Here is a 25,750-nt window from a genome sequence, read left to right on the forward strand (position 1 = left end):
TTGCTTTCTCTTCAACATTCAGTACAGACCTTGCTTCTGCAACAAAGTCCGTCTGTCTTGCCGATATTTGGAATTATAAGGTTGATGGCTGCCACAAGTGCAGTGGCTCATTATGCTGGATACCACATGAAGATTATCCACTAGATGCTTTCCACACAATGGTCTCAACTCCAGGGGTACCATCCGCCACAATTTGCATAACTCAGTCATGTAGAATTCACTTTAATTGGTGTGTGACTTTACCTTTATTACAGATTGGAAAACCTTTTACTGTCCGTTCCCTAGCAGCAGCAGTTGTGACCAAGGATGCTTCCCTCCAGGGTGGGATTGGGGGGGTAGAAGTTGTATCTAGGGGTGGATGGTCTAAGGTCAGTGGAAACATTTAGAGGCTCAGTGTCCTGGAGATGAGAGCAGTTTTAGCATTGAAGGATTTTCAAGACCTTTTTATCTCCAGAAGTGATAGCTGTATAACCAGACAATGTGTTAGTGGTCTGGTACATCAAAAAAGAAGGGGGAACTAAATCTTAGCCCCCCCCCCTTTTGAAAGGCAAAGAGTGTGTGGAAGTGGACTCTAAATTCAGGTCGCCTTTTCATAACAATAAATAAATAATGTAAAGCTTTTCTCAAAGGTGTATTTCAACCCCCCCCCCCCACACACACACACAAAACAAAATTTAAAAGTCTGTCCCTAAAGAGCGTAATGCGAAATTTATCATTTTCCTCTATGTACTGTGATCTCGGAGTTGATATATTTAATTTCCAGGGGTTGTGTGGGGTGCAGGGGGGCTTACCCCCCCTTGCAAAAAAAAAAAAAGTGAAAAAATTGCTTTCAGTTATAGTCCTGTTTCTTTAGCATTATGTAATGGTAGTCCCTCCTCGCGCTAACGTGCAGAATGCCAGAAGAATATTCATCAGACTGGTGAAGACATTACCATGAATATTCATTCCTTATCCATCATGTCACTGGGTGGTGGGTGGGGTTTAGGTGGGACTTGCTGCTGCGGATCTCAGCAGGTACTGTTCTACAACACCATTATAAGTGCATAATTTACATTTTTGAGTCCTTATCCATATTTGCATTTTTCTCCCACATGATAATTTGGGTGGGGGTTGATGAGAACTCGATATCCGGGAACAAAATTCTCTGCCTTGCCATTCATGCATGGATGCCTCATGCTTAAGTTAATTTGGTGTGACTATTCCAAGCATGGAAAGTTGTGTGTGCGTGGGAAACGGTAGTAGCTGCCAAGAGTGCATCAGAAAGAGTACCCAGGATTCTGTTTGCTGTAGAGGGTTATTTTGAAGATGAGCTGGTGTTAAATATTTCTTTATTGCATCCTTGAAGGAGAACCATACGAATACCCTCCCTTTGGGATTTAGATTTTGAATAGTAAATTGATTATCTTTTGGCTGTAACTTGTGTGTATAGTTAAGGCATACTTTCATTTTTACTATTTGTATTTTTTTTTTTATTGCAACTTTTTGTGCAAGTTTTTTGGTTCAAGTGCTTGATGTGGCACCTTCCATTGCTGTATTTATAAGGGGCTTGTATTTACTGAGGCTCTTGAAGCTACAGTGCAAGAGGGTCATTAGTCTTCTGCAGGCCTATATTTGTCTGAAGAAATGACTATACAGATGATACAAGTGAGCTACAAGAGTCTGTTTGTCAAATATGTCTTGTGATTGTTGCACACCTCTTTTTTTCAGGTTGAAGCAAGCTTTGAGTAAAGCTAAAAAGTTCTCTTGAAAGGTCTGTTTGGAATTTGCTTTTATCCTGTTTGTTAAAGGTGTTAATAATGTTAAATATGTGTTGAATTCAGATTTTTTTTCACTGTAACTTGATGTTCAGGTTCCTGTTTAAATGACTCTAATTTAAATGTTTGTGCGAAGTTTAGATTGCATTCATTAGATATTTGTAAGTATTGTCGCCATAGCTATTGTTAACACAGTGTGTTAAAACTCATCTGAAAAATACAATCTTTGAACATTTCAGTTTTCTTCTTTCAGGCTTGTGTGGTAAAACGAGAATTTAAGAAGGCAGAACAATTAATAAAGCACGCTGTGTACTTAGCGAAGTAAGTAGCTGCTTTGGTATTCTTTAAGAAGTTGTTTGTGTGGGTGTTTTTTATGTAGTGTGTGTCTGTGTGTATATCTGTCTAGATAATCTGTATATGTTTGTGTCATTTCTTTCTGCTTTATAATCTCTCTTCTATCCACAGGGAACATTTTGGACCTAAGCATCCCAAATATTCAGACACACTACTTGATTATGGATTTTACTTGCTCAACGTAGACAATATATGCCAGTCTGTTGCAATATATCAGGTATGTTGCATCTTTAAAACAAGGGAAGATTTTAGTATAGTATGTGTGTTTCTTAATTTGCTGTTTTAGATGATTGGTGTATTAGTTTGAAATGATTCATTAGCCTTTTGCATTGCTCGGGAAGAACTGCAATATATGTTAAAACCTGTTTGTCAAACACGGTCATTTCTGTTTCTCAGTTTACTGAACACTTGGTAGACTGTGCATGTGATGCTGTGTCAGATGTGATATTCAGGAATCACCAAACCATGATGCAGCAAATAACACCAAACTACCAAGCCAGCAAAAAAAGTACCAGGAATCTTGTTATAACAATTTATCTGGCGCCTCGGCTTAAACCAGCCTTCATGAAGTTGCAAAATAATCACCACATAACAGCTATATATATATATATATATATATATATATATATATATATATATATATATATATATATATATATATATATATATATATACACACATATGCACACACACACACACACACACACACACACACACACACACTTAGATGCAGTTAATTAAACAATGACATAATTAGTTAATCATTTATAAAAAAAGAAAAGGAACTATTTAAGGAAACACCCTCCAGTTACATTCGTTATTCAGACCCACTGGAGAAAGTATGTTAAACTTTAAAATATACAAAGTTTCTTTATATAACAACTTCTTTTTTACTAACCCCTCATCAGTTTCTAAAATTTGTTCCAAAATACAAGCTCTTAATGACAAAAAATCCCTATTACGACACCTATAAAAATGTGAAGCTGTAGGACTTGTAGCATTATTATTTTTTATCTCTCTACCATGCTCCTGGAGCCGTAACTTAAATGTTCTTTTTGTTTCCCCTATATAGAACAAATTACAGGGGCAAGATAATGCATGTGTTACTGACATAGTCATACATGTAAATACAGAAGAGGAACAAAATCTAACACCATTGATTCTGTCAAAACACTTAGTAATATTATGGCAAACTGAACACCTTCCACAGGGGAAGGTGCCACATTCAACAGGATGTATATTTATCTCTTCACCTGGTTGTACAAATTTATTATGCATCAACATATCTTTAATGTTCCTACTTCTCGTAAATGAAATACAGGGAACTCTATACAAGTTCTTTACACCATCCATATTAATCAGATAGGGCCAGTAATATTTAATAGCCTCAGTAATTTTTGTCATTTAAAATATTATAAGCAGTCACAAAATAAACATTTCTACCACCATGTAATGCATTATTCTCCCTGTTATCATTTCTCTTATTAACAAGGGACCTATTATAGGTTGAATGTAAGTCTGTTAATTTATATAAAGCATTCAGAATAACCTTTTCATCATATCCTCTCTGTGTAATGATGAAGATGATTTAGAGAGAGAAATTTTAAACATCTGTGTTAAGTTTAAACAATCTGCTCACCCTTAAAAGCTCATTGTAAGCTAGAGCTTCCATAGTGTGTGGGGGATGACAGCTCTTACTATCCAAAATATTACAATCCCCAGTTCATTTTCTGTATATACTGGTTATTATACTATCATCCCTGATATCCAAAGTAACATCTAGGTAGTTAACTGATTTTCCCAACTGTAAACCATCTGAAATCGATTTACATTTAAATCATTAATAATTTGGGGGGCTATTTCTGCACCACCCTTACACAAAAAAATTAAATCATCTATATATCTACGAGGTAGAATGGCAAGTGAACCAAGGCTCCACAGCTATATAAGCAAATAATCCAAAAATATTTTTATTCCGCAAATAAAACACGGTTAGCGCTTTTGTTTAAAACTAGGTTAAACTTAATCAGAAATGTTAAAAAATACATCATTTCCTTTTATACTGCTACTTTGTCTTTGATTGGACCCACATCATGATTAACATCCATTAAAGCCACAAATTTAACATAAACATATATTTAAAATGTGTATATATGTACATATTATGCGTATGATCCTATAAAATACTGCAAAGTTAGCTATATAAAATGACATATAAAATAACATATATAAACAGGGAAATGGGGAAACAGAAAAATAAGTAAATACTTAATTAATCTTTTTCCTCTGTAAAGCCTGTAATTTTAAAACTGGTGCTATGGAGCTATGTTCATTAATTCCTGGCCAGTTATCAGCCTGTAATCGTATTTGCCATTTTAACTCCTTTAGCTCCAGTTATACCCCCATGGCTTCTTATCAATATGTACATGGTCAATAGCCATGAAAGAAAATTCATGGTTGTTATATTCATTAATATATTTTGCTAAAGCATTGTTCAGTTTATTCTTCTTAATAGCATATTTCATGTTCATACATTCTTTGAGACAAATGTCTCTCCGTTTTTCCAGTGTAAAATACCGAACACGAATTGCATACTGCTAAGTAAACAACTGCTTTTGAATTACAGTTGTACTGACTTTTTAAGAAAAACTTAGTATTTCTAAGAACAAAGTTATTGCCAGTATTTACTTTATGGCACCATCTATATATCTACAATACAAAACAAAGTTATTAAAGAAATTCAATCTATACAAAAATTCAACTTCAAAAAGACCCATAAACAGATTAGCATACATGGGTGCGAAAGACGCACCCATGGCAGTACCTTGTAATTGATGATAAATAAAATTATTAAATTAAAAAAAAATTATTTGTCCAACAAAAATAAATTCCATCACGTAACTGCTCAGAGGGCTATCACCCAAAAAGAACTTAACAGCTTCCATTCCCTACTCATGAGTGATGTTTGTATATAGACTTCTCACATCTATAACTATCTAATAGTAATCCTTATCACATTTAATTTCCTTCAATTTATCCAGAAAGTGAAAGGTATCCTTAATCTAAGAATTTAATTTAGCTACATAATTCAAAAGATATGAGTGTAAAAAAACACCCATATTATGAAGAAAATAATTCTGTGCTGCCACTACAGGTCTACCTGGAGGGGGACTGACATTTTTATGAACTTTTGGCAACCAATAAAACTTGGCCATAGAACTACCCTCAGTATTAAATTTATATTGAACATCCTGCCTTGTGAAATAACCTAATCACAAGCCTTTAGTTACTAGTTCTTTAAAGTTTACTACAGCTTGATGAAAAGCATCAATATTCACTGCCCTATATACTTGACCATCAGATAAATGGTCCATGCACATTTTAAAATGCTGTTTACAGTGCTACACAACAATGTTTCTACCCTTATCTGAGGGTTTTATAACAATGTCTAACCTTTTGCATAATCTTAGTAAATATCGCCATTCACTTTTACTCATATTATATGACACATTTTTCTTCTCAAATGAGAAATCCTTCAGAATTTTTTTCCAGTGTGAAATTTAACATTTTTGAGAATTGTGATATTACTTGATTACAAAAAGGAGGTATAAAAGTGCTAGAATAAGTAACCCTATCTGTATTTAAAGTACAATATGCATTAACATTTTCGTCAGCATCAGAAGAAAAATTACAAGAAAACAGTCCAATAATTCATCTTCACTTACAGGTAAATTATCTTGCTCATCAGCCAGGTCATACCTGGTATCGATTCATAGTAATTAACCAAGTGCAATTTTCTTACCAGTTTAAAAAGTTCTGCTTTTAAAAAATGTGCTCTAGGCAAAGAAGTTGGAATAAATTTAAGACCATACTGTAAAACAGACTTTTCAGTCTCACTTAAATCAACCCAAGCAAATTTGCAATTAAGTTGTTCAATTTACATCTTTTTGTCCATTTAACTACAATGCGTATGTGATTAATATTTAGTCCTCTTACTCTGCTGCTTAAACTGTTGAGCGTCTGTGTTGCCCTAGTATAGCCGTTTATATCCATTCTGTTGCTTCCCCTGCTGTTTTCCTTAAGTATTAGTCATAACCTGGTTGTCTAGGGGCAGGTAAAGGTGGATGCTCAGTATATATATATATATATATATATATATATATATATATATATATATATATATATATATATATGTATATATATATATATACACACATATATATATATACACATATATATATATACCTATATACATATATATATGTAGCTGTATGCTTGGGTCTGACTACAGAATTTTCCTGAAGATGTTAAGGCCCATATTTAAAACACCTCATTGCAGAAGGATTTGCCTTTTGAGACTTCCTTGGCAGAGCTGCTCAAAAAGTTAAAGGAAGGAGGACAATTAATTCAAGGGATCAAACTCCTCTTTCTGTTGTTTATCCAAAGATGCTAGAGGAATTAGCCTTCCAGCTCTTGACCTTTCTTTTGAAGCCCTTGAAAAATGCTCAGAAATACACTAAGCAATAATGCAAGAAAAATGGCCGGGGAGCTTCAAAATGAACATAATGGACCCCAAAGGTCTTTGCCATGTAAGAAAAATATAAGAATACCTGTAAACCTCATCCCCATCCTCCCCTTCCCACCTTGGTCATCCTCCCAAGTTAAGTTGGCAGACAATCATTGTCATTCCGTGCGTGTTTGGAGGGAGATAACTTCTGATTCTTGGATACTGAGAATAGTTCAGTATGGCTAAAAATTGCAGTAAGTACATTTCCCTCTACAGTCAGGAATCCATTTCCCCTAGAGATCCAAAATCATGTGTAATACATTATGCTCCTCTTTCCCAAAAGGGAAAATTATTCTATTCAAGGATTTTTTTTTTTCAGTTCCCAAGAAGGAATTCACCCGGAGACCACTCCTGGATATGTCGATTCTAAATACCTTACTCATAATTCCAACGTTCAGACTGTTAACCTTGCAGTTTCTTTTTCTTCTTCTTCCACCCAACACTTAGTCACTCTAGACCTCAAGGATGCCTGTTTTCTCATCCTGAATCCCAGAGGTCAAATATGTACTCTAAGGTTCTTTGTTTTGGGCTTTCATTTTCAAAATACATATTCGCCATTTGGTCTGTGTACCTCACCAAGGGTATTCACAAAATGTGTGGCTTCAGTCATTGCTTTCTGCAGGCTTCAGGAAATTCCCATTTATTCCTCCCCTGGATGAATGCCTCATTCTGGCTACTATCACCCAAGACACTCTGTAGCATTCCTTTATTTTTCTGAAATGTTTTCTGCAGTCTGGGGTGTAGGCTGAATCTGAAAAATTCCCCCTGGTCCCTTCTCAAATGTTAGCCTTTGCAGGATGTCTTGTAGACATCTATGGTAGCTTACCTTTTTTTAGTGAAAGTTTTCTTTGTCATCAGCAGTGCCTATATCTGGCTTGCCAAAGCTGTTCCACAGCAAGGCGAAATCCTCAGACTTCTTTGTTACTTGGCTTTGTTCATCCTTATGATTCCATTAACCAGACCCTGTATGAAAAAACTCATTGGTTTCTCAACTCTGTTTGGACCCAGCACCAGCATCCCTTTACCTTTGTGACCCTAGTCCTGCAGTTCATTAGGAAGGAACTTCTCTGATGGTCCAATGGAGTCAAACAGAATTCAAGCCTCCTTTCTCCCCTCATTTCTAATCTATCATTGACATCAGACACATTGGATTTTGCACAGGCAAGTTTTCCAATGTTCAAGATATGTGGGAGCATTATTTCGGGCAAACAAGTGCAGATCTCAAAGAAGTGATTGTCCTGCTGCTGCTTGAGGACTGACATCAGGTCATCAGTAGTATGAAGAAAGGTAGCAGATGCCATTACATCAGTCTTTCTTGCTGTGGAGCCTAAAGCAGAAGCATTTTGCATGAGTGCCAGTCTGCTGCTACCGAGTTTTCGTCTACTGAATTGAAGTCTTCTAAAGCTAAGTACCCCGTTGGGGATCCTTTTTTCTTGCATTAACCGATGTCAGAAAAAGTTAATTGTCTTGCCTGTGGAAAGCAAATACCACACAGAGACTTCCACTCTTACTGCGTCACTTGTCTAGGCCCAGACCATGAAGTCCCCTGTTGTCGCTTCTGTGCTTTGTTCAACGCCAGAACTATCTGTCGTCGGGCCCTTAATGTCACCAGATAGTTTCGTTTACAGTCCTCTAATTCTGATATGGCTTTGGTAAGCCATCTGACAGCAGATCTTCTGAAAAAACGTAAAGCTAAAGACAGAGACAGACTGCACAGGTCCAAACCTTCTGACAACGCTTCTGCTAAGCTAGTCGTCAGTCCTCCGGTACTCAGTGAGGCACTTTCACAGCCCCTGATGCCCGCTTCGGTTGATTCACAGGCTGCTACCGAGACCCTTTCAGAGTCCGGTATGCCGCAGAACTCTTTTTCGACTAAGGATCCTGCGGTCATCTCCACCTTGGATGGGTCCAGAGCTGCTGAGCAGGCACTGGCTTCCTAGGAAGTCCTTTGCACGACCAAATCTCGTCACAAACCAACGTCTTCTTTCACGACTACCGTTCTTTCAAAAACGACCGAGTTTCACAGGCCCATGGTTCGTACCACACCCAAGAAACCGACGACCCACTCTCAGGTGCCTGCTACCTTGCCTCAATTTCAAATGCTTAAAATGGCGGAAGACCTTATCATGCTGATCAGGGGAAGCCAAGCTACCCCCCTCCAAAAGGAAAAGAGATCTGTCCCTTGTAGTTTTATCTGAACAAAAGTCAGATGAATCTGATGCATCTGACTATGAAGACATGCAACCCCTCTCCACTTATGAGGATTCTGATGCAGAGGACTCCATTCCTTTAGCCTTTACCCCAGAGGATTTTTCCTTTGGGGAAACCCTGCATACCTTAAGGAAGCATTTCCATTGGGAGAGTCAGGACTACCCTCAGTCTAAAAAGAGACTCAGGGAATTCCTAGATCTTCCGCAACACAGGCCCTTGGCCATCCCCCCAGTCCTGGATGTTGTGGAGGATGTTTTCCACAAATTCAGCTTGATGCCTGATGCCCTTCTTCCTGCTCCCAGAAAATCAGACAGGTACTGTAGAGTCCTTGATTCTCACAAATATCTTTTTAAATATCCAACAGCTGACCCTAACATCATTTCTCAAGGGCCAAAAGGGATTAAAGCAACCTCTGCTAAGAATCCACCCACCTCAGACAGATTCCCGAGCATTGGACAGATGGGGTAAAAAAGTATGCACCTCAGCTACTCTTGCTATCAGGACACTAAATTGTCAATTCCATGTTTTCAGCAACATACCTTGGGACTCCTTAAACAAAAATGTCTTCCTTTCCTGCTCAGGCAGAATCTAAAGATTTACAAGATTTAATGCATTCTGCAAGTCAAGTAACTAAACACACTTTGCACTGTGGTTTTGAAGCCCTAGAAGCTTCTTGCAGGGCAGCAGTCACTGATTCTGTCATTAGAACACATGCATGGCTTAAGGAACAACCCCTGCCAGACCATGTCAAATCTAAATTGTTGGATGCCCCCTTGCACAAAGATAACTTATTAGGCCCTAAGGAAGAAGAGGTCTTAAAAAAGATGGAAGAAAAGGCAAAATCTATGCAATCTGTTAAGGAATTCTTACAGGTCCAGCCCACTAGGTTCATAGGTTCATAGGTAGATACTAGGCTATCTGCCCGAGGGCATTTCTAAGCCTAGCCCCAGAGTGTGTCGGCTTTCGCCGCCCCATTGATTAATTAACTGAGCCTCTGTCAAGCAGAGCCAATGAAGTGATCCCAGGGGTGTACTTTCTGTTACCCATCCACTCGTCAAGGCTTCTCTTGAAGAGCATTAGTGAGGGGCTCTGCCTAATGTAGTTAGGAATTTTGTTCCAAAGCATGGGGAGTCTCTGTGACAGGAATCTATCCCTCCAGCATGTTCTATTTATTGTTGTAGCGAGGTTTAGCTCACTAGAGCTCGTGGCTCACAGTGACTTGGATTTCTTTAGGTGGAGCATGTCCATCAATTCTGAGTTGGACATGGCTTTGTAAGTCAGGCAGATATCACTTCTGAGTAAGCCATATGCCACTGAGTACAGCCGGAGTTTTTTTTTCAGTCGGTCTGCATAGGACATATGTTTGAGGCCAGTAATCCTCTTGGTGAGGTGCTTCTGTGGTCTTTCAAGCTGTTGGAAGTGTCTTGTGAGGTACATCCCAAATGGGGCATTGTACTCTATGATGGGTCTAATGAGTGACAAGTAGAGGGGCACTATAACCTCTTTATTTCTAGATGCGAACCCCGTAGTAATTAGATGGGCCACATAGAAGGATTTCCTAACTACTTTGGCAATATGATTGTCAAAGGAGAGATTACTATCTACCTGAGTCCGCAGATCTCTTATTACTTCTTCTGTTTTAAGGGAGCTGCCACCTATGTGGTAATACGTGGGTGCTTTGTTTTTCCCAAACAGGATGACTATGCATTTTTTGGCATTTAGCTTGAGGCCATGACTTTGACACCAGGTGTCTGTCTCAGTAAGGCCTTTTTGGAGGATGTCCGTGTCAGCCGGAGAGTCAATTATGGCTCCCAGTTTGCAGTCATCGGCGAACTTGGTTAGCCATAGTCCTCCTGTGTTTGCCTGTACTTCTGAGAAATATTTGCCGAACAGTAGGTGTCCCAGAACTGAGCCTTGTGGGACACCACTTGTGACTGGTTTAGAGTCAGACCTGGAGCCGGCTATTCTAACCGTGTGAGTTCTGTCTGTAAGCCAGTTGGCAACCCATCTTGTGACATAGGGGTTTATGTTCAGGCTGGTGAGTTTTTCTATAATACCCGAGTGAGGAATGGTGTTGAACGCCTTGGCGAGATCAAGGTAGGCTGTGTGAACCACCTTTCCCTCATCTTGGTAACTGTCTCGAAGAAGTCAACCAGGTTTAGTAGGCATGATCTGCCCTTAAAGCCGAACTGGGTTGGGTCAAGTGTTTGGAGGTTCCCAATGTTTTTGTTAATGAATTCCATGATGATGCGCTCCATAGCCTTGCAGACCAGGCTAGTCAGGCTTATGGGGCGATAGTTACCAGGGTCAGTTGTGGCTCCTCCTTTGTGGAGCGGAATAACCATTGCTGTGCGCCATTCTATGGGCACGTAGCCTGTGGAGAGGCTGAGGTTGAACAGCGTGTTTAGGTGGGGGGTTAGTTCGTTCTGTAGTTCATGCAAGAAGCAGTCTGGGACACCATCTGGCCCCATTGATGCTGTGTTTTTGGCTTTTGAAAGGGCTGTTTTCACCTGGGCTTCTGTGATTTCCGGGACACTACACATTTCCGGTATTGTTGTGGGCCTTTTGAAGGTGAGAGGGAGGTGAAATTTGCACTGAATCTATCTGCCAGTATGTTGGCAATATCAGTAGGTTCAGTATATTTTGTGCTATTTTGCACTATCTCAGAGCATATCTGCGAGTTGCCACTTAGATTTTTGACATAGCTAAAGAAGGCTTTGTGGTTATCTTTCGAGTCCTTGGCTATTTTTCTTTCGAAGTTAGCATTGGATGATTTTATGAGGGACCTTAGTTTCTTACTGATACTGATCAGGGATGTCTTTCATTCTTGGGATTTGCTTTTTTTCTGAACTAGTTTCCTCCTATTGTTGTATAACCTGTTTATGGCAGGGGTCCACCAGACTGGTTTCCTTCTCTTAGGGGAGTGAGTCTTGGTTTTGCTAGGAATGGCACGATCCATGCATCCTTGTAGGTGCTCATAGGGTGCAATTATAAAGGATTCTGCATCTTGGGCAGTGTTATCCTTTAACGTGGGAGGCTGTGAAACTTACCACCTCTGACTTAAGTAAGGTGAAGTTTGCTTTAGAAAAGTTTTTCACCGTGGTTTCTTTGGTTGGGGGTGATGGTGGGGTGTGGACATCCAGGGTGATTAATTTATGGTCTGATCTAACCAGTGACCGGTTGACCTCCAGTACGGAGCACCTGATGCCCATGTTGGTGATGACCAGGTCCAGTATGTTGTGGCTTCTGGTAGGGGAGTTTACCAGCTGATCCAAGGCATTTGAGTTGATAAATTCCAGGAAGTGCTGAGCCTGGGAGTTTGTACTCAAGTAGTTTTCCCAGTTAATGGTAGGGTAATTGAAATCTCCCAAGATCAGGGTGTTCGGTAGGACCTTCATGTTTTCCAGTGTCTCCAGAAAGGTGGAGTGGTGGTCCTGGGTCATGGAGGGTGATCTGTAGCAGGCCACAATTTGCATTGCAGATTTGCCCGATGTTAGTTGCACATAGATGATCTCAGAGGTATCATGCTGCGCCACTAACCTGGAGGTGTGGGTATCCTTGATGAATATGGATACACCCCCTCCTTTTGTGTTTTGGACCGTGTTCTGTGGCCGAAATGTGTGGATGAGTTGTAGCCCAGTAGTGCTGGAGTGCTCTCTGGAGCCTTAAACCAGGTTTCAGTTACTGCACAGATGTTGACGTTCTCCATACTTAGGAGTACTTCGAGCGCATGCATTTTTGAGATTTAAACTCCTGGCATTGAGTAGCATAACCCTCAGTTTTTTACTTGTGCTGTTTACGGAGGTGGGTTTGAATTTTGAGCCTTGCCTAAAAAAGGCACTATGGGGGCAGCAAGAGCCTTGGCCAGTATTCGAAAGCCAAGGGGTGACAGGTGCAAACTGTCTGATGCGAAGCAACGCAGCCTGTTGAGCATGTCATCCCAGGCTGACAGACACTGGATCCTGTTTGAATGACACCAGAAGCTTAGCCAATTGTTGAAACTGATAATTTTTTCTTTATATTGAGGTATCATTCTTGGTGAGGGCAGGATGCTACTCAGGGTCAGGGTCATACCCACCTGGGCTACATGATCAGAGAGCTTTTCCATGTCTCTTTTCATGTAGTCCAGGGAGGTACGGCTCAGGTCGTTCACACCCACATGAACAGTGACAGAGTCATATTTGTACTTGTTCTGGAGTGACCTGAGTGCTTGTGTTATGTGGTGGATTCTGGCTCCCGACTGGCAGCTAATAGTAACCTTCTCCTTGTCCAGCCTAGTGAGTGGGGCGTCAGTGTGCCTGACTATTGAGTCACCTATTACTAGTGTGTTAGGTATGTTATTTCGCCTTAAGGGCAGTGATTGTGTGGCACATTGATTTTATGTTTTATGTGTTGTCTGGTTAGTGACGGGAGGTGCAGGTTTTGTGGGTGTCTGCTTTGGAGCTCTCTTATGCTTTTGCAGGTTTTTATTTAGAGCCTCCGAGTATGATTTAGTGTATTTATGTATATCTTTTGCCAGTGCTGGTTTAGTAGGTCTGTGTGAGGCTGGAGGTGTGGTGCAAGTGTTAACCTTCTCCTCGTGACTGTCTGTTCCAGTCTTGGGTGGAGATACCTCAGCCTCCAGTTTGGCTGTATAATTGCATCTCTCACATATGTTAGTGTTTTGTGGTAGGAGGAGAGGGCTGTGTGTGTACATGAGGCAGTTGTAACATTGCCTCAGGATACCCAGATTCACCAGCTGGACTGGAGACTACACCTGAAGTTGCCCTTTAGTTATGCCTGACTAGTAGGGTGCACTGCTTAGTCGCTTGGTTGGAGAGGGGTGGATAAAGAGCCTTGCCCTGCTGGGCAGTCAAGTGTCGGGGTATATTAGTGCTTGCTATTAGGTCTGAGCAAGTGCTGGACTGTAGGATGCTTTTTGAGTGCTTAGGTTGAGAGTTAGACTAGTTTCAAGTGAAAAACTGAAGGAGACTTAGTGGAGCCAGGAATAATTTAACCCTAGCTAACCGGTCTTGCCCGGCGCACAAAACCATGCAACGCGTTTTTTAAACTACTAACTTCTGGGCTGGAACCACTCCTCCAGGGACAGATGGCTGCTCAAAGTTCCCCTCTCTCACAAGTGAACAAAGAAACTTCCCTCTATCCAAGTAAGGTATGGGCAACTCAGAAACTTGTAACACAGCCCTGAATTCAGCACTAGCCTGAAAACTGGACTATACTAGCTTAGAAAGGCGGGAACAAGACATTTATTTATTTATTTATTTATTTTGAAAAGATAAGGCAAAAACAGTAAAAAGTACACTTAAAACAGCTTTAAACGACTACAAGTGATCAGAAAATGCTATCGCACTTTATTGTGTAGCTTACAACAGTTAAACAATTTATTTAAACAAAAACAACTTTTTAAAAGTGCAGGCAGTCAAATAAATACAGTATGTGAAAAAAAAACAAGTTTTTTAAAAAAAATAAGTGCTGGAAAATCAGCGTTTAGGTGGAAAACAGTTAAGTACAGCAAGAAAATACAGAAAACTGATACTCAATCACTCCAAAGTCTCTCTTTTAAGCTTAGAAGACTTGTATCAGTTTAAGGCTTTCTAGTGCTTTCCAGTAAGTTAGTTACAGGAAAGATGGGAAACAAGTGCAGATGTGCTCTTTTAAACCAGAAAGTTGAAAGAGATGGACAACTTCCCAAATGGTCAGTAAACTACAATTCCTGGGCCAGAAACCACTCCTCTTGTGGTAGACAGGCTACCTAGTACTTACCATTCCCACTGATAAGCTAAAAGGCTGCACTCCAACACAAGGGCTTGAGGGGCTCAGAAGCTTACACACAGTCCTGGATACAGCAAATCTGTACCTGGACTAGACTAGTTACGAGAAAGGTGGGGATCAAGCACAAACACGGGCTTTAAAACCAGAAACTTGAGAAAGATGGAAAAAAAAACTGCCCAAACGGCCAAAAATCTGTAATTTTTGGGCCAGAACTACTCCTCTTGTGGTAGATAGGCTACCTAGTGCTTACCACTCCCACTGATAAGCTAGAAGGCTTCCCGTCAACACAGAAAGGCTTACAGGGCTCAGAAGCTTACCAACAGTCCTGGATACAACAACTCAGTAGCTGGACTAGGCTAGTAACAGGAAAGGTGGGAAACAAGCGCAAGTGTGGCTTTTAAACCAGAAAGTTGAAAGAGATGGGAAAAACTGCCCAAACGGCCAGTCGCTACAATTTCTGGGCTAGGAACCACTGCTCTTGTGGTAGATAGGCTACCTAATGCGTACCACTCCCACTGATAAGCTAGAAGGTTTCCCTCCAACACAGAAAGGCTTGCAGCTAGCATTGTCCCTCCAAGCGCTGGTCTTTTCCTGCTCCAGTTCTGAACATTGTGTTTCAGGGATTGTTTCAGGGATAGAAGTTTTCCTTCCACACCCTTTCAACCCCAAAAGGGTTCCCAGATCTAACACTAAATCAGTGGGCAGAAGCTCAAAAGCAAATCCTTTCCCTGCTCTCTATGAGAGCAGTAGAACATGTTCCTGCAGAACAGATAGGCCAAAGTTTCTACTCCAGACTTCTTCTGGTACTCAGAAAAGAGGGCACCTGGTGCCCCATCCTCGATCTGTCCATTCTAAACACCTTTGTGGTGATCCCAAAATTCAAAATGCTCACCCTACAGCAGCTGCTACCCATGCTCTCCAAGGACGCTTGACTAGCCACCCGAGATCTAAAAGAGGCCTACCTCCACATTCCTATCAGGGAATCCTGGAGGAAATATCTCTGCTTCAGGGCAGGATCTCAACACTTTCAGTTTTCTGCGCTTCCCTTTGGCTTATCTACTGCTCCCAGAGTTTTCACAAAATGTCTGGCTCTGGCCATTGCCTTTTGCAGACAAAGAAATATTCAAATTTACCCATACTTAAACGACTGCCTTATTCAGGCAGACAGCCAGGAAAAGCTGCTTAAGCACCTGGCCTTTGTAAAGACCTTACTAACCTCACTAGGGTACACAATCAACGAAAAGAAATCTAAACAGGTGCCCACGTAAAGGATAATCTTCCTGGGAGCAAGTCTGGACACAGCATCCCAAATGGCATAACTTACACCAGAGAAACAAATTTTCCTGACAGCCTACTTCTCTTAAGCAGCCACCAGGCCCCAGCTATCTGCAGGGGAAAATCCTGCAAGCTCTGGGGTTCATGGCGTCTTGCATACTACTCATTCCATATGCCAGACTGCATATGAGGAAACTTCAATGGGTACCTAAAGTGCCTTTGGTGTCAACATACTCAAGACCTGGAAACTTTTCTACCTGTAATTCCTTGCCTCAGGATTTTCTTTGGTGGACAACAGCTTGATGTTCATAGTGTTTCACTGTTGCAGTCATTACAATTGGATCCTGCTGGCAGGCTACCCGCAGTTGGCCTGAATTCCAAAGTCTAGGTCCGGCGTCGGTTGCTGTCACCTCTTCCCTGACGTCAGTGCGCCAGGGGTATAAAAGATGCTGCCGATGCCATTTTCTTCAGTCTTTCTTGCTGGGCGGTGCCTGAAGCAAAAACAGTTCGCAAGTGCAGGTCGGCCGACTCCTGAAGTTTTCAAATTTCAGATCCGAAGTCTTCATTAAAGCGAAGTACCCCGTTGGGGAAACTTTTTTCTTGCTCCAGATCGATGTCAGAAAAAGTTAATAACTGTATTTCTTGTGGGAAGCAAATACCTCATAAGGATTTTCACTCTTACTGTATTCCTTGCCTAGGCCCTGACGCTAACGTTGCTAGTTGTCTGTTTTGTGCCAGATTTAACCAACGCACTATTAAGCGTCGGTACGATTTTGCATTTCATTACTTTGGCAGAAGATTTAATTATATAATGCTGTTGGATCAGCCGACTACCGGAGTTTACAAAAAACGAAAAGAAAAGGACAGGCATCCGAGATCCAAAATCGACGACGAGGCTTCTTCTAGGCCTTTCGCCGGTTCTCAGTGAGGTGCTTTTACAGCCCCTGACGCCCGCTACCTCAGAGTCACAGGCCGCTTCCGACTCCCACGTGGAGCCGACTGGGCCTCTGGAAACTCAAGGTATTGGACACTCGGAAATCATACCCTCAGATGGGTCCGGAGCCGCTGAGCAGGCATCGGCTTCTGAGGTTGTTTTCAGGCCTACACAGTTGTATGTAAAACCTGCTTTAGCTATCAAGGCAAAGACTAAAGCAGCTTTAAAGACAAAGAAACAAGTGCAGCATTCACCTGGACAGGCCTCCATGCCTAAAAAACAGATGCTTAAAATGGCCGAAGACCTTATTACTTTGATCAGGGGTTCCCATCCCCCTTCTGAAAAGAGGCCTAGGCAAGAGTTAGAATATGAGTCTTCAGACCAGGTTTCCATTTCTTCTGATTCCTCCTCTGAACAAGATTACTCTATTCCTCCCTATGAGGATTCTGATGCTGAAGAATCTGTTCCTTCAGCCTCTCCTCCTGAGGATTATTCTTTTGGGGAAACACTGCATACTATGAGGGAGCATTTTCACTGGGAGAGCCAGGACTACTCAGAATCCAAGAAAAGGATCAGAGATTTCCTTTTATTGCCACAGCACAGGACCCTGGCTATTCCACCTGTTTTAGACATTGTAGATGATGTATTTTCAGAGTCCAGTTTTTCTCCAGACTCTTTACCACCAGCTCCGGTTAAGCCAAACAAATACTACAGGGTTCCTGATTCACATAAATTTCTCTATAAGAACCCTGCAGCAGACCCTGAAACTATCTTTTCAGGGTCCCAAAGGGGTCAAGGCTTCTACTGCAAAAAACCCTATCCCCTCTGATAGGGATTCTAGAGCCCTGGACAGATGTGGCAAAAAGATTTAAACCTCTGCTACCTTTGCTGTAAGAGCCTTAAATTGTCAATTTCATATGCTTAAGTATCAGCAATAACTTATGTCTTTGCTTAAACAGAAAATGCCAGCAAGTACAGAATGTGCAGACAATAAAGAAATGCATGATTTATTGCGTGCAGCTGAACAAGTTGGAAAGCATACTTTGCAATGTGATTTTGATTCTCTTGAGGTTCTGTCATTAGGAGGCATGCTTGGTTAAAAGAACAGAATTTGCCTGATCATGTTAAAGCAAAACTATTAGATGCTCCTTTACAGCATGATACTTTGGTGCTAAAGCAGAAGAGATGTTGAAGAAAATGAAGGACAAAGCTAAATCTATGCAAACAGTCAAGGATTTCTTGCAGGTACAGCCTCCCAGAGTTAGCAGGAACTGGCCTACAAATAATTGGTCCTTTCCAGTGTCAGATAGACCACAAAGGGGCAGATACAGACGCCCCAGAGGCAGATAACAGCCCCAAGACTCATACAGGCCTAAACAATGGGGTGCTTCTACCTCCAAAAGCGGAGAGGAAAAATCACAGCCATACAGAAAACAGTCTCATTGACTTCCCACTTCCAGCACCAAGCACTTATCTTTTGGCAGCCCCTTTGGGAGGAAAACTAGCACTTTTTTCACAAAATTGGCATATGATCACCCAGGACAAATGGGTTCTAAATATAGTTACACAAGGCTACAGGTTCCACTTTCAGACCCTGCCAAGACAAAACAGTATGCCAGATCTGCCACACAATCAATGGGCAGAGGCACAAAAACAAGTTTCATCTCTCATGGACATGAGGGCCATTCAACAAGTACCAAAACAAGACCAGGGTCAAGGATTTTATTCACGACTGTTCTTGGTACCCAGAAAAGACTAAGCCTGGAGACCTATACTGGACCTATCCATTCTAAATACGTATCTGGATATTCCAAAATTCAAGATGTTGACTCTACAGCAGCTTCTGCCCATGTTGGGCAAAAAGGCTTGGCTTGTGACTTTAGATCTAAAAGAGGCATACCTGCCTGTCCCAATCAGACAAACGTGCAGAAGATACCCCAGATTCAAAGCTGGCTCAATACACTACCAATTCTCTGCACTGCCCTTTGGCTTATCTACTGCACCCAGGGTCTTCACAAAGTGCCTGGCACCAGTAATTGCATTTTGCTTGGACGAGTGCCTTATTCAAACTGAGAACAAGGACATTCTATTACAGCATCTGGCATTTGTAAAAAGAATACTGACAAGTCTAGGGTACACAGTAAACGAAAATAAATCAAAACTCGTACCCTCTCAAGAGATGATATTCCTGGGTGCAAGCTTAAATACAACTGCCCAGATGGCTTATCTCACGCCAGACAAACACAGACAGCTGACTACTTATTTCAAAATGTTGGCAACAAAGACCCAGTTATCTGCAAGAAAAATTCTGCAGGCCTTGGGTTTCATGGCATTTTGCATCCTGCTAATTCCATATGCAAGACTGCATATGAGGAAACTTCAGTGGTATCTAAAAAAATGTTTGGACTCAACATTGCCACAGCCTGGAAACAGTAATTACCCTCATTCCCTGCCTGCAACAGGAGTTTCGATGTTGGGCAATAGCCTGTCACCGCAACACAGGACAGCCATTCACCTTACCCACAGCCAGGCAGACTTTGACAACAGATGCATCAGATTACGCTTGGGGGGCCCATATGGCAGGAAAATGTATTCAGGGCACATGGTCTGCAAGTCCAGTGCATCTACATATCAATCAAAAAGAGATGCTAGCTGTTCAGAATGCCCTAACAGCCTTCAAGGATCAACTTCACCCAGGACAACTACTAATAAGGATGGACAATACTACTGTCATGTGGTACATAACCAAGCAGGGAGGCACACATTCCTACCCCCTCTGCAGGCTAGCCATGAACTTGTGGCACACAGCATTGACTTACCAAGTACATCTGCAAGCACAATTCCTGCCAGGAAGGAAAAATACTGTGGCAGACGAACTAAGCAGAAAACTCATGGATCCCCATGAGTGGAAATTGGATCCACAAGTCTTCAGCATGATAACAAGGACCTGGGGATGTCCGGACATAGACTTATTTGCCTCCCCTCACAACTACCAACTACAAAGGTTGTGCACAAGGACTTATCACAAGCAAGCATGGAAAGTGGATGCACTCTCTTTCAGTTGGAAAAATCTAACAGTATATGCCTTTCCTCCTCTGCCTCTCCTCCCCAAGGTACTCCTCAAGGTCATACAAGAGAAACCAAAAATGATACTGATTGTCCCACACTGGCCCCGCCAGGACTGGTACCCAAACCTAAAGAGCTTGTCTCACTGCCCAGCCTGGACATTACCTCAAATGCCTCACTTATTGACCTAACAAGACAGTCAGATACTGCACAGCCAACTCAAAACCTTAAACCTGGCGGCATGGCAGAAAATATAGCCTCTCAAGACACACCTCTCTCTAAAGCAGTGATGGATGTTATTTTGGAGGCCAGGAGGCCTAGCACCAGAAAATCTTATGCAGACAAATGGAAGTGTGGTGTATTTGCTTGTAGACTAAGGAAAAGTTGTTTTATGTGCATGCATGCTTATTGGCATAAATTAGCCTACCAATTTTGGGGCACCTGATATCTGGGGCAAGAAAAACTGAAGAAAATGGCGTCTGCTGCATCTTTTATACCCCTGGCACACTGACGTCAGGGAAGAGGCGACAGCAACCAACGCCGGACCTAGACTTTAGAATTCAGGCTGACTGCAGGCAGCCTGCCAGCAGGATAACCCAATTGTAATGACTGCAACAGTGAATACACTCTATCATCTGCAGTTATGGTAGGTACACAACTGTACTTTCCCACAACAAGGGACTGCCCTTCTCCCCTCCCCTCACCGCCCAGACCCTCACCACAGACGCATCAGACTATGCTTGGGGTGCACACCTGGATGGCAGGTGCATATAGAGCCATTGGAGCCCACAGCAAATCCCTCTGCACATCAGTCTAAAAGAGATGATGGCTGTGTAGCATGCCTTGATAGCTTTCAAACCCCTTCTCTCTCCAGGGGGTTCTCCTGATCAAAACAGACAACACCACTGTGATGTACATCAACAAGAAGGCAGGGACTCGCTCCTACTCCCTTTGCAGGCTGACCATGACCCTTTGGCTCACAGCCTCTTCCATGCAACTACACCTGTTAGCACAATACCTACCAGGCTCTCTCAAATCTGGCAGACCAATTAAGCAGAAATCTTCTGGACCCACACGAGTGGCAACTCAACAGAAGTACCGTCTCCCTTATAACTCAGAAATGGGGAACCCCCCCCCCCACAAAGGTTGACCTCTTTGCCTCCCACACCAACCATCAGCTCAGCAAATTCTGCACTAGGGAGCATTACTGCATGACTTTGATACAGGGGAAGGACAGGGCATCCACTTTCCATCTATCGGTCTATGCCTTTCCTCCCCTAACTCTCATCCCCAGGGTACTGCTCCAAATAAGGAAGGAAAAACCAAGGACCATCCTTATAGCTCCAGACTGGCCCCGACAACACTGGGTACCCTTTGCTACGCAACCTGTCCCCTTTGCCTCTATAGCATCTTCCTCAGATTCCAAACCTACTGACCCAGAGGGAAGGGGAATTCATGCATCCCAAATTGCAGACACTCAATTTGGTAGCTTGGCTTATTCCCTAGCCTTGAACTAATCTGCCATTCTCAGTAAATGGGTTCTGAATGTTATCTGTGAGGCCAGATGTCCTAGCACCAGAAAGTCTTATCGAGATAAATGGAAAAGGTTCTGCACATGGATCCAGGCTAAGGGAGCCAGTATGGCACAGCCCTCTATCCTGCTCATCCTGGATTACTTGGCTGACCTACTACACACCTCTCTTTCACCTCTATAAAAATTCATGCCTCTGCTATTTCTGCTCATTTAACCACTCAGCAGTCCTTTTTCTCACACCCTTTGATCAAACAGTTCCTCAGAGGGGTTAGCAACTTGAGGCCCCCAGAAGGGCACCAACATCAGTTTGAGACCTTAACTTTGTCTTGGAAACGCTCACCCTGCCCCCTTTCGAACCAGGAGGACAGCATTCCTTCTGGCCATTATGTCAGCCAGAAGAGTCTCTGAGCTACAAACACTCATGGCTGTAGTACCCTTCATCATCTTCCATGCAGACAGGGTATCCCTCGGAACTAATCCATCCTTCATGGCCAAGGTGGTGTCCAGTGTGGCTCTCAACCAATCCATTCATTTGCCCACCTTCTTCCCTAATCCCCAGAACAAGGGGGAAAGGATTCTTCACTCTAGATGTGCACAGACAGCTCAGATTCTATCTGGACAGGACTAAATCCTTCAGAAAGTCTGCTCAATTTCTGGTTAGCTTTGCTACAGGGGCAGAAGGCAAAGCCATCAACAAGCAAACCATCTCCAAATGGATGGCCCACTGCTTTCATTTCTGCTACAAATAGCATGGAAAGTCTCCCCCCAAGGGGGTCAGGATGCACTCCACCAGAGCAGCTTCCACCTCTGCAGCTTTCCTCAGAGGAGTCACCACCAGGGGCATCCTGGAGGCTGCCACCTGGACATCTGTTCACACTTTTACCAAGCATTACCACCTGCCTCTCTTATAGGTTCATAGGTTGGTACTAGGCTATCGTCCCTAGGGCCTGTACAAGCTTAGCCATAACAATTCCCTGGATATTTCTTCCCACAATATTTACTTCTCTGGATCCTTGTCTAGCAGGGCGACTGACATGATCCCCGGTGTGAATTTCCTATCTCCCATCCAATCATCAAGGTTCCTTTTGAAGAGGGCCAAGGAGGCGCTCTGCTTGACATGTATGGGAAGTCTATTCCAGAGTATGGGGAGTCTCTGGGTCAGGAACCTATCCCTCCAGCATATTTTGTTCATTGTGATGACAAGGTTTAGATCCCTGGATTTCTCTTCTCCATATCCAGGGCAGGGTTTGCCCCTGCAGTCTTACAGGGCATCCTAGCCAGGCCCTAGTTCCTTGACTTGCCTCCACCCATTTCCTCAGCTTTGAGAATATAACCAAATGTGATGACTGCAGCAGTGAAACATGAAGAACATAGTACAGTTGTGTACACTTACCATAAATGCAGATGTTAGAGTGTCTTCACTGTTGCAGTCTTGGTTTCCCTCCCTCCATCCCCCTTTTATTCTCTTCTCCTTTTATTACCATTCTTCCTTGCCTTTTCCTTTCCTTACAAGGGACATATTAGTATTTATTTTCCACTGGTGGGGTTCTTCCACCAGAACCTGGTCTCCTGCTTTGGGGGCTCCTGTCAGGTTAGGACAAGAAAAACAGATGTAATGGCGTTGGCTGCCTTACTTTATACTACTGACAACCTGATGTCAGTCCTCAAGTGACAGCAACCAACGCAGAAATACTAAGTCTCTGGTATTCATGCCGGCCAAGGGCTACCTTGGCAGGGATAACCCAAATGTGGTGACTGCAACAGTGAATGCACTTGAACATCTACATTTATGGTAAGTGTACACAACTGTACTTTGTGACAGCTCAGTTCTAGGGTACATAATAAAAAAGATGCCTTTTCTTTACAATGGGTGGCACTGTTCCTTTATGCGTGTCTCTTCTTTCACTGATAATGAGAGTCTTACTAAAGATAAAGAAGGACTTGTCAAACGTACTTTTAGTGACTCCCTTTAACCCAGACAACATTGGTTTTCCCTTTTAATGCATCTGACCAGGGACAGTTATCAAGAACATTTCACAGAGTGGGCCTACTCTTGCAAGACAATCTTTCATCCACCCACACACTGTCAACCTCCACCTGACTAAATGGATGATAGGGAATTGATCCCATTTAGTCACCTATTTTCAGAGGATGTGCAACAGCTGTTAAAGAAGGGTAGAAAACCTGCTACTTGGAGATTATATTTAACCATATGGAAAAAAATGTTCTATTTGGTGCCTTTGTAGAGATCAGGCTTTATCACATGCAGATGCTCCAGTAGATGTCCTTGTGTTAACTTGCTGCAATATTCTTAACCTGAGAGATCTCCCACTTGAGCGTGACCCAACATCTGACAGTATAAAAAAGTTTTAAACTACTGTAGGGTACATGGGGCGTCACACACAGTCTGCTGTTGGATGTAGGCCATAAACGCAACATACGCATGTACTATCCTCAGAACTTTTCTGCCACCACTCAGAATGCCATTCTGACCATCTGTCAGATCGTTTCCATGTTTGTGACTTCAGCTTTTTGCCAGATAAGTGCCCCATTGGAGAAAGTTTTCTCTTATTACTGTTTTGGTTATGTCATCCTAGAAGGGCAAGTGCCAGTGTGGAAGATAAATAACACATAAGGACAGGCATTCTCAATGTTTCTTTTGTTTAGGCCCTAACCATGACAACAAGTCCTGTAGCATTTGCCAGTCATTCGTTCCAAAGACCCTTAGAAGCAGGCTTTCCTCTCATGTTATGTATTTAGAGGACCAATGGTTAAAGCTGCTAGCTAAGAGTTTGAAGGGTGCCTCATGCTCCAACGCAGAGCAGTGAAGTAAAAGGCCAAGAAAACTCGGTCTCTGGCTTCTACTGCACCTCCAACATCCGACGTTTCTCCTGAGATGCTTGTCAGCCTGGAGATTTCATCCAATGTCAGGCATGGATTCACAGGCCAAGCCCTTGACTTCAGCCTTGAACATGTTTCTGGAGGTTGAACGGACGTCCGACCAGGAAGTCATGGGGGAACCTAAGGCTCGAAAGTACGGAGGATTCTAGGGGAATACCTCACACCTAGGCAAGTGAAGAGTTACATTCGCATACATTTGAATGTAAGCCTTCATCCAGTCCTCCGACGTTGCATAGGATCCTTTCTCCTGCAAAGAAAAAAAAGGCAATTTGTCCCCCTACCAGAGAAACCCCCACAGATTGGGAGGCCTTTTCTCTAAGCTTGTTTTAGGCCATCATGGCACTCAAGCTGCCTTCCTCTCATCCTGCTCCTACAGCTGCTTCCTAACCCTCTCAAAAAAGGATTAGGGACCATGACTCATCTGATAAATTTTCTTCTGAAGAGGAATCTCTGGATTACTCTACAAAAATCCCTTCTTCTCTTCAATATGTCTCCCCTGAAGAGGAGTTTGTCGGTGCTGACTCCTCTGTAGAAGAGAGATCCTTTGGTGAAACTCTCCTGAAAATGGGAGAACACTGTTAAATGGAATAATTCCCAAATTTCTGAAGTCCAGAAAAGATGTCGATTTCTACAGGATGTCCTTCAAGGATGCATCTGCAGTCCTTACAAATGGGTTGTCCTGTCGTCAGGCAGCCCTTCGGTCGGCCGGATTCCAAAGTCTGGGTCTGGCCTCGGCTGATGTCGCACTCCACCCTACGTCATAGCTGCAGTTATTTGGGTATAAAGGCATCAGCCGACGCCATCTTCCTCAGTCTTTCTTGCCGCGTGGCACCCGAAGCAGAAGCTGTTCGCAAGTGCCGGTCGGTCAGAACCAGAGATTACTACTACCGAATACTTCTACTACTTCCGAAGACTTCTAAAAAGCTAAGTACCCCGTTGGGGACTCTTTCTTGCCTCAGCCGATGTCAGAAAAAGTGAATAACTGTTTAACTTGTGGGAAACAAATACCTCATAAAGATTTCCACTCTTACTGCTTACCTTGTTTAGGCCCAGACCACGACGTAGCAGCTTGTCTAGCCTGTGCTTCTTTTAACCGACGGACGCTTAGACGTCGGTCGGAATTTGCTGAAGAGTTTTTCGGCTCCGCTTTTGCTTACATTATGCCGTCGGATCCTCCGACTTCGCAAATATCTAAAAAGCGCAAAGAAAAGGACAGACACTCGCGGTCCACGGTTTCGGCCGAAACCGTGGTTAAGCCAACCGCAAGTGTCTCGTTTTCTGCTGAAACCGAGCCCACGGTTCTTCCTTCAGCCAAAAGCTTACCTCCTACAGAGGCCTCATCCAACATGGTTGAATCGGCTACTGCAATCCCACCTGTTCTT

The 25,750-nt window shown here is 42.6% G+C and overlaps 1 protein-coding gene across 2 annotated transcripts in view; it reads left to right on the forward strand.

Annotated features, from left to right (window-relative positions):
• Positions 1-25,750, forward strand: part of APPBP2 (amyloid beta precursor protein binding protein 2) — a 1,023,983-nt gene that overhangs the window by 561,047 nt on the left and 437,186 nt on the right. For both annotated transcript variants that reach the window (XM_044054555.1, XM_044054556.1), the window contains exons 7-8: positions 2,008-2,075; positions 2,220-2,325. In XM_044054555.1, coding sequence (XP_043910490.1) covers positions 2,008-2,075; positions 2,220-2,325 — 174 coding nt within the window. The remainder of the gene's footprint in view (positions 1-2,007; positions 2,076-2,219; positions 2,326-25,750) is intronic.

This window comes from Protopterus annectens, chromosome 13.part0, assembly GCF_019279795.1.
Source record: "Protopterus annectens isolate FY-2018-M chromosome 13.part0, PAN1.0, whole genome shotgun sequence".
NCBI lineage: Eukaryota > Metazoa > Chordata > Ceratodontiformes > Protopteridae > Protopterus > Protopterus annectens.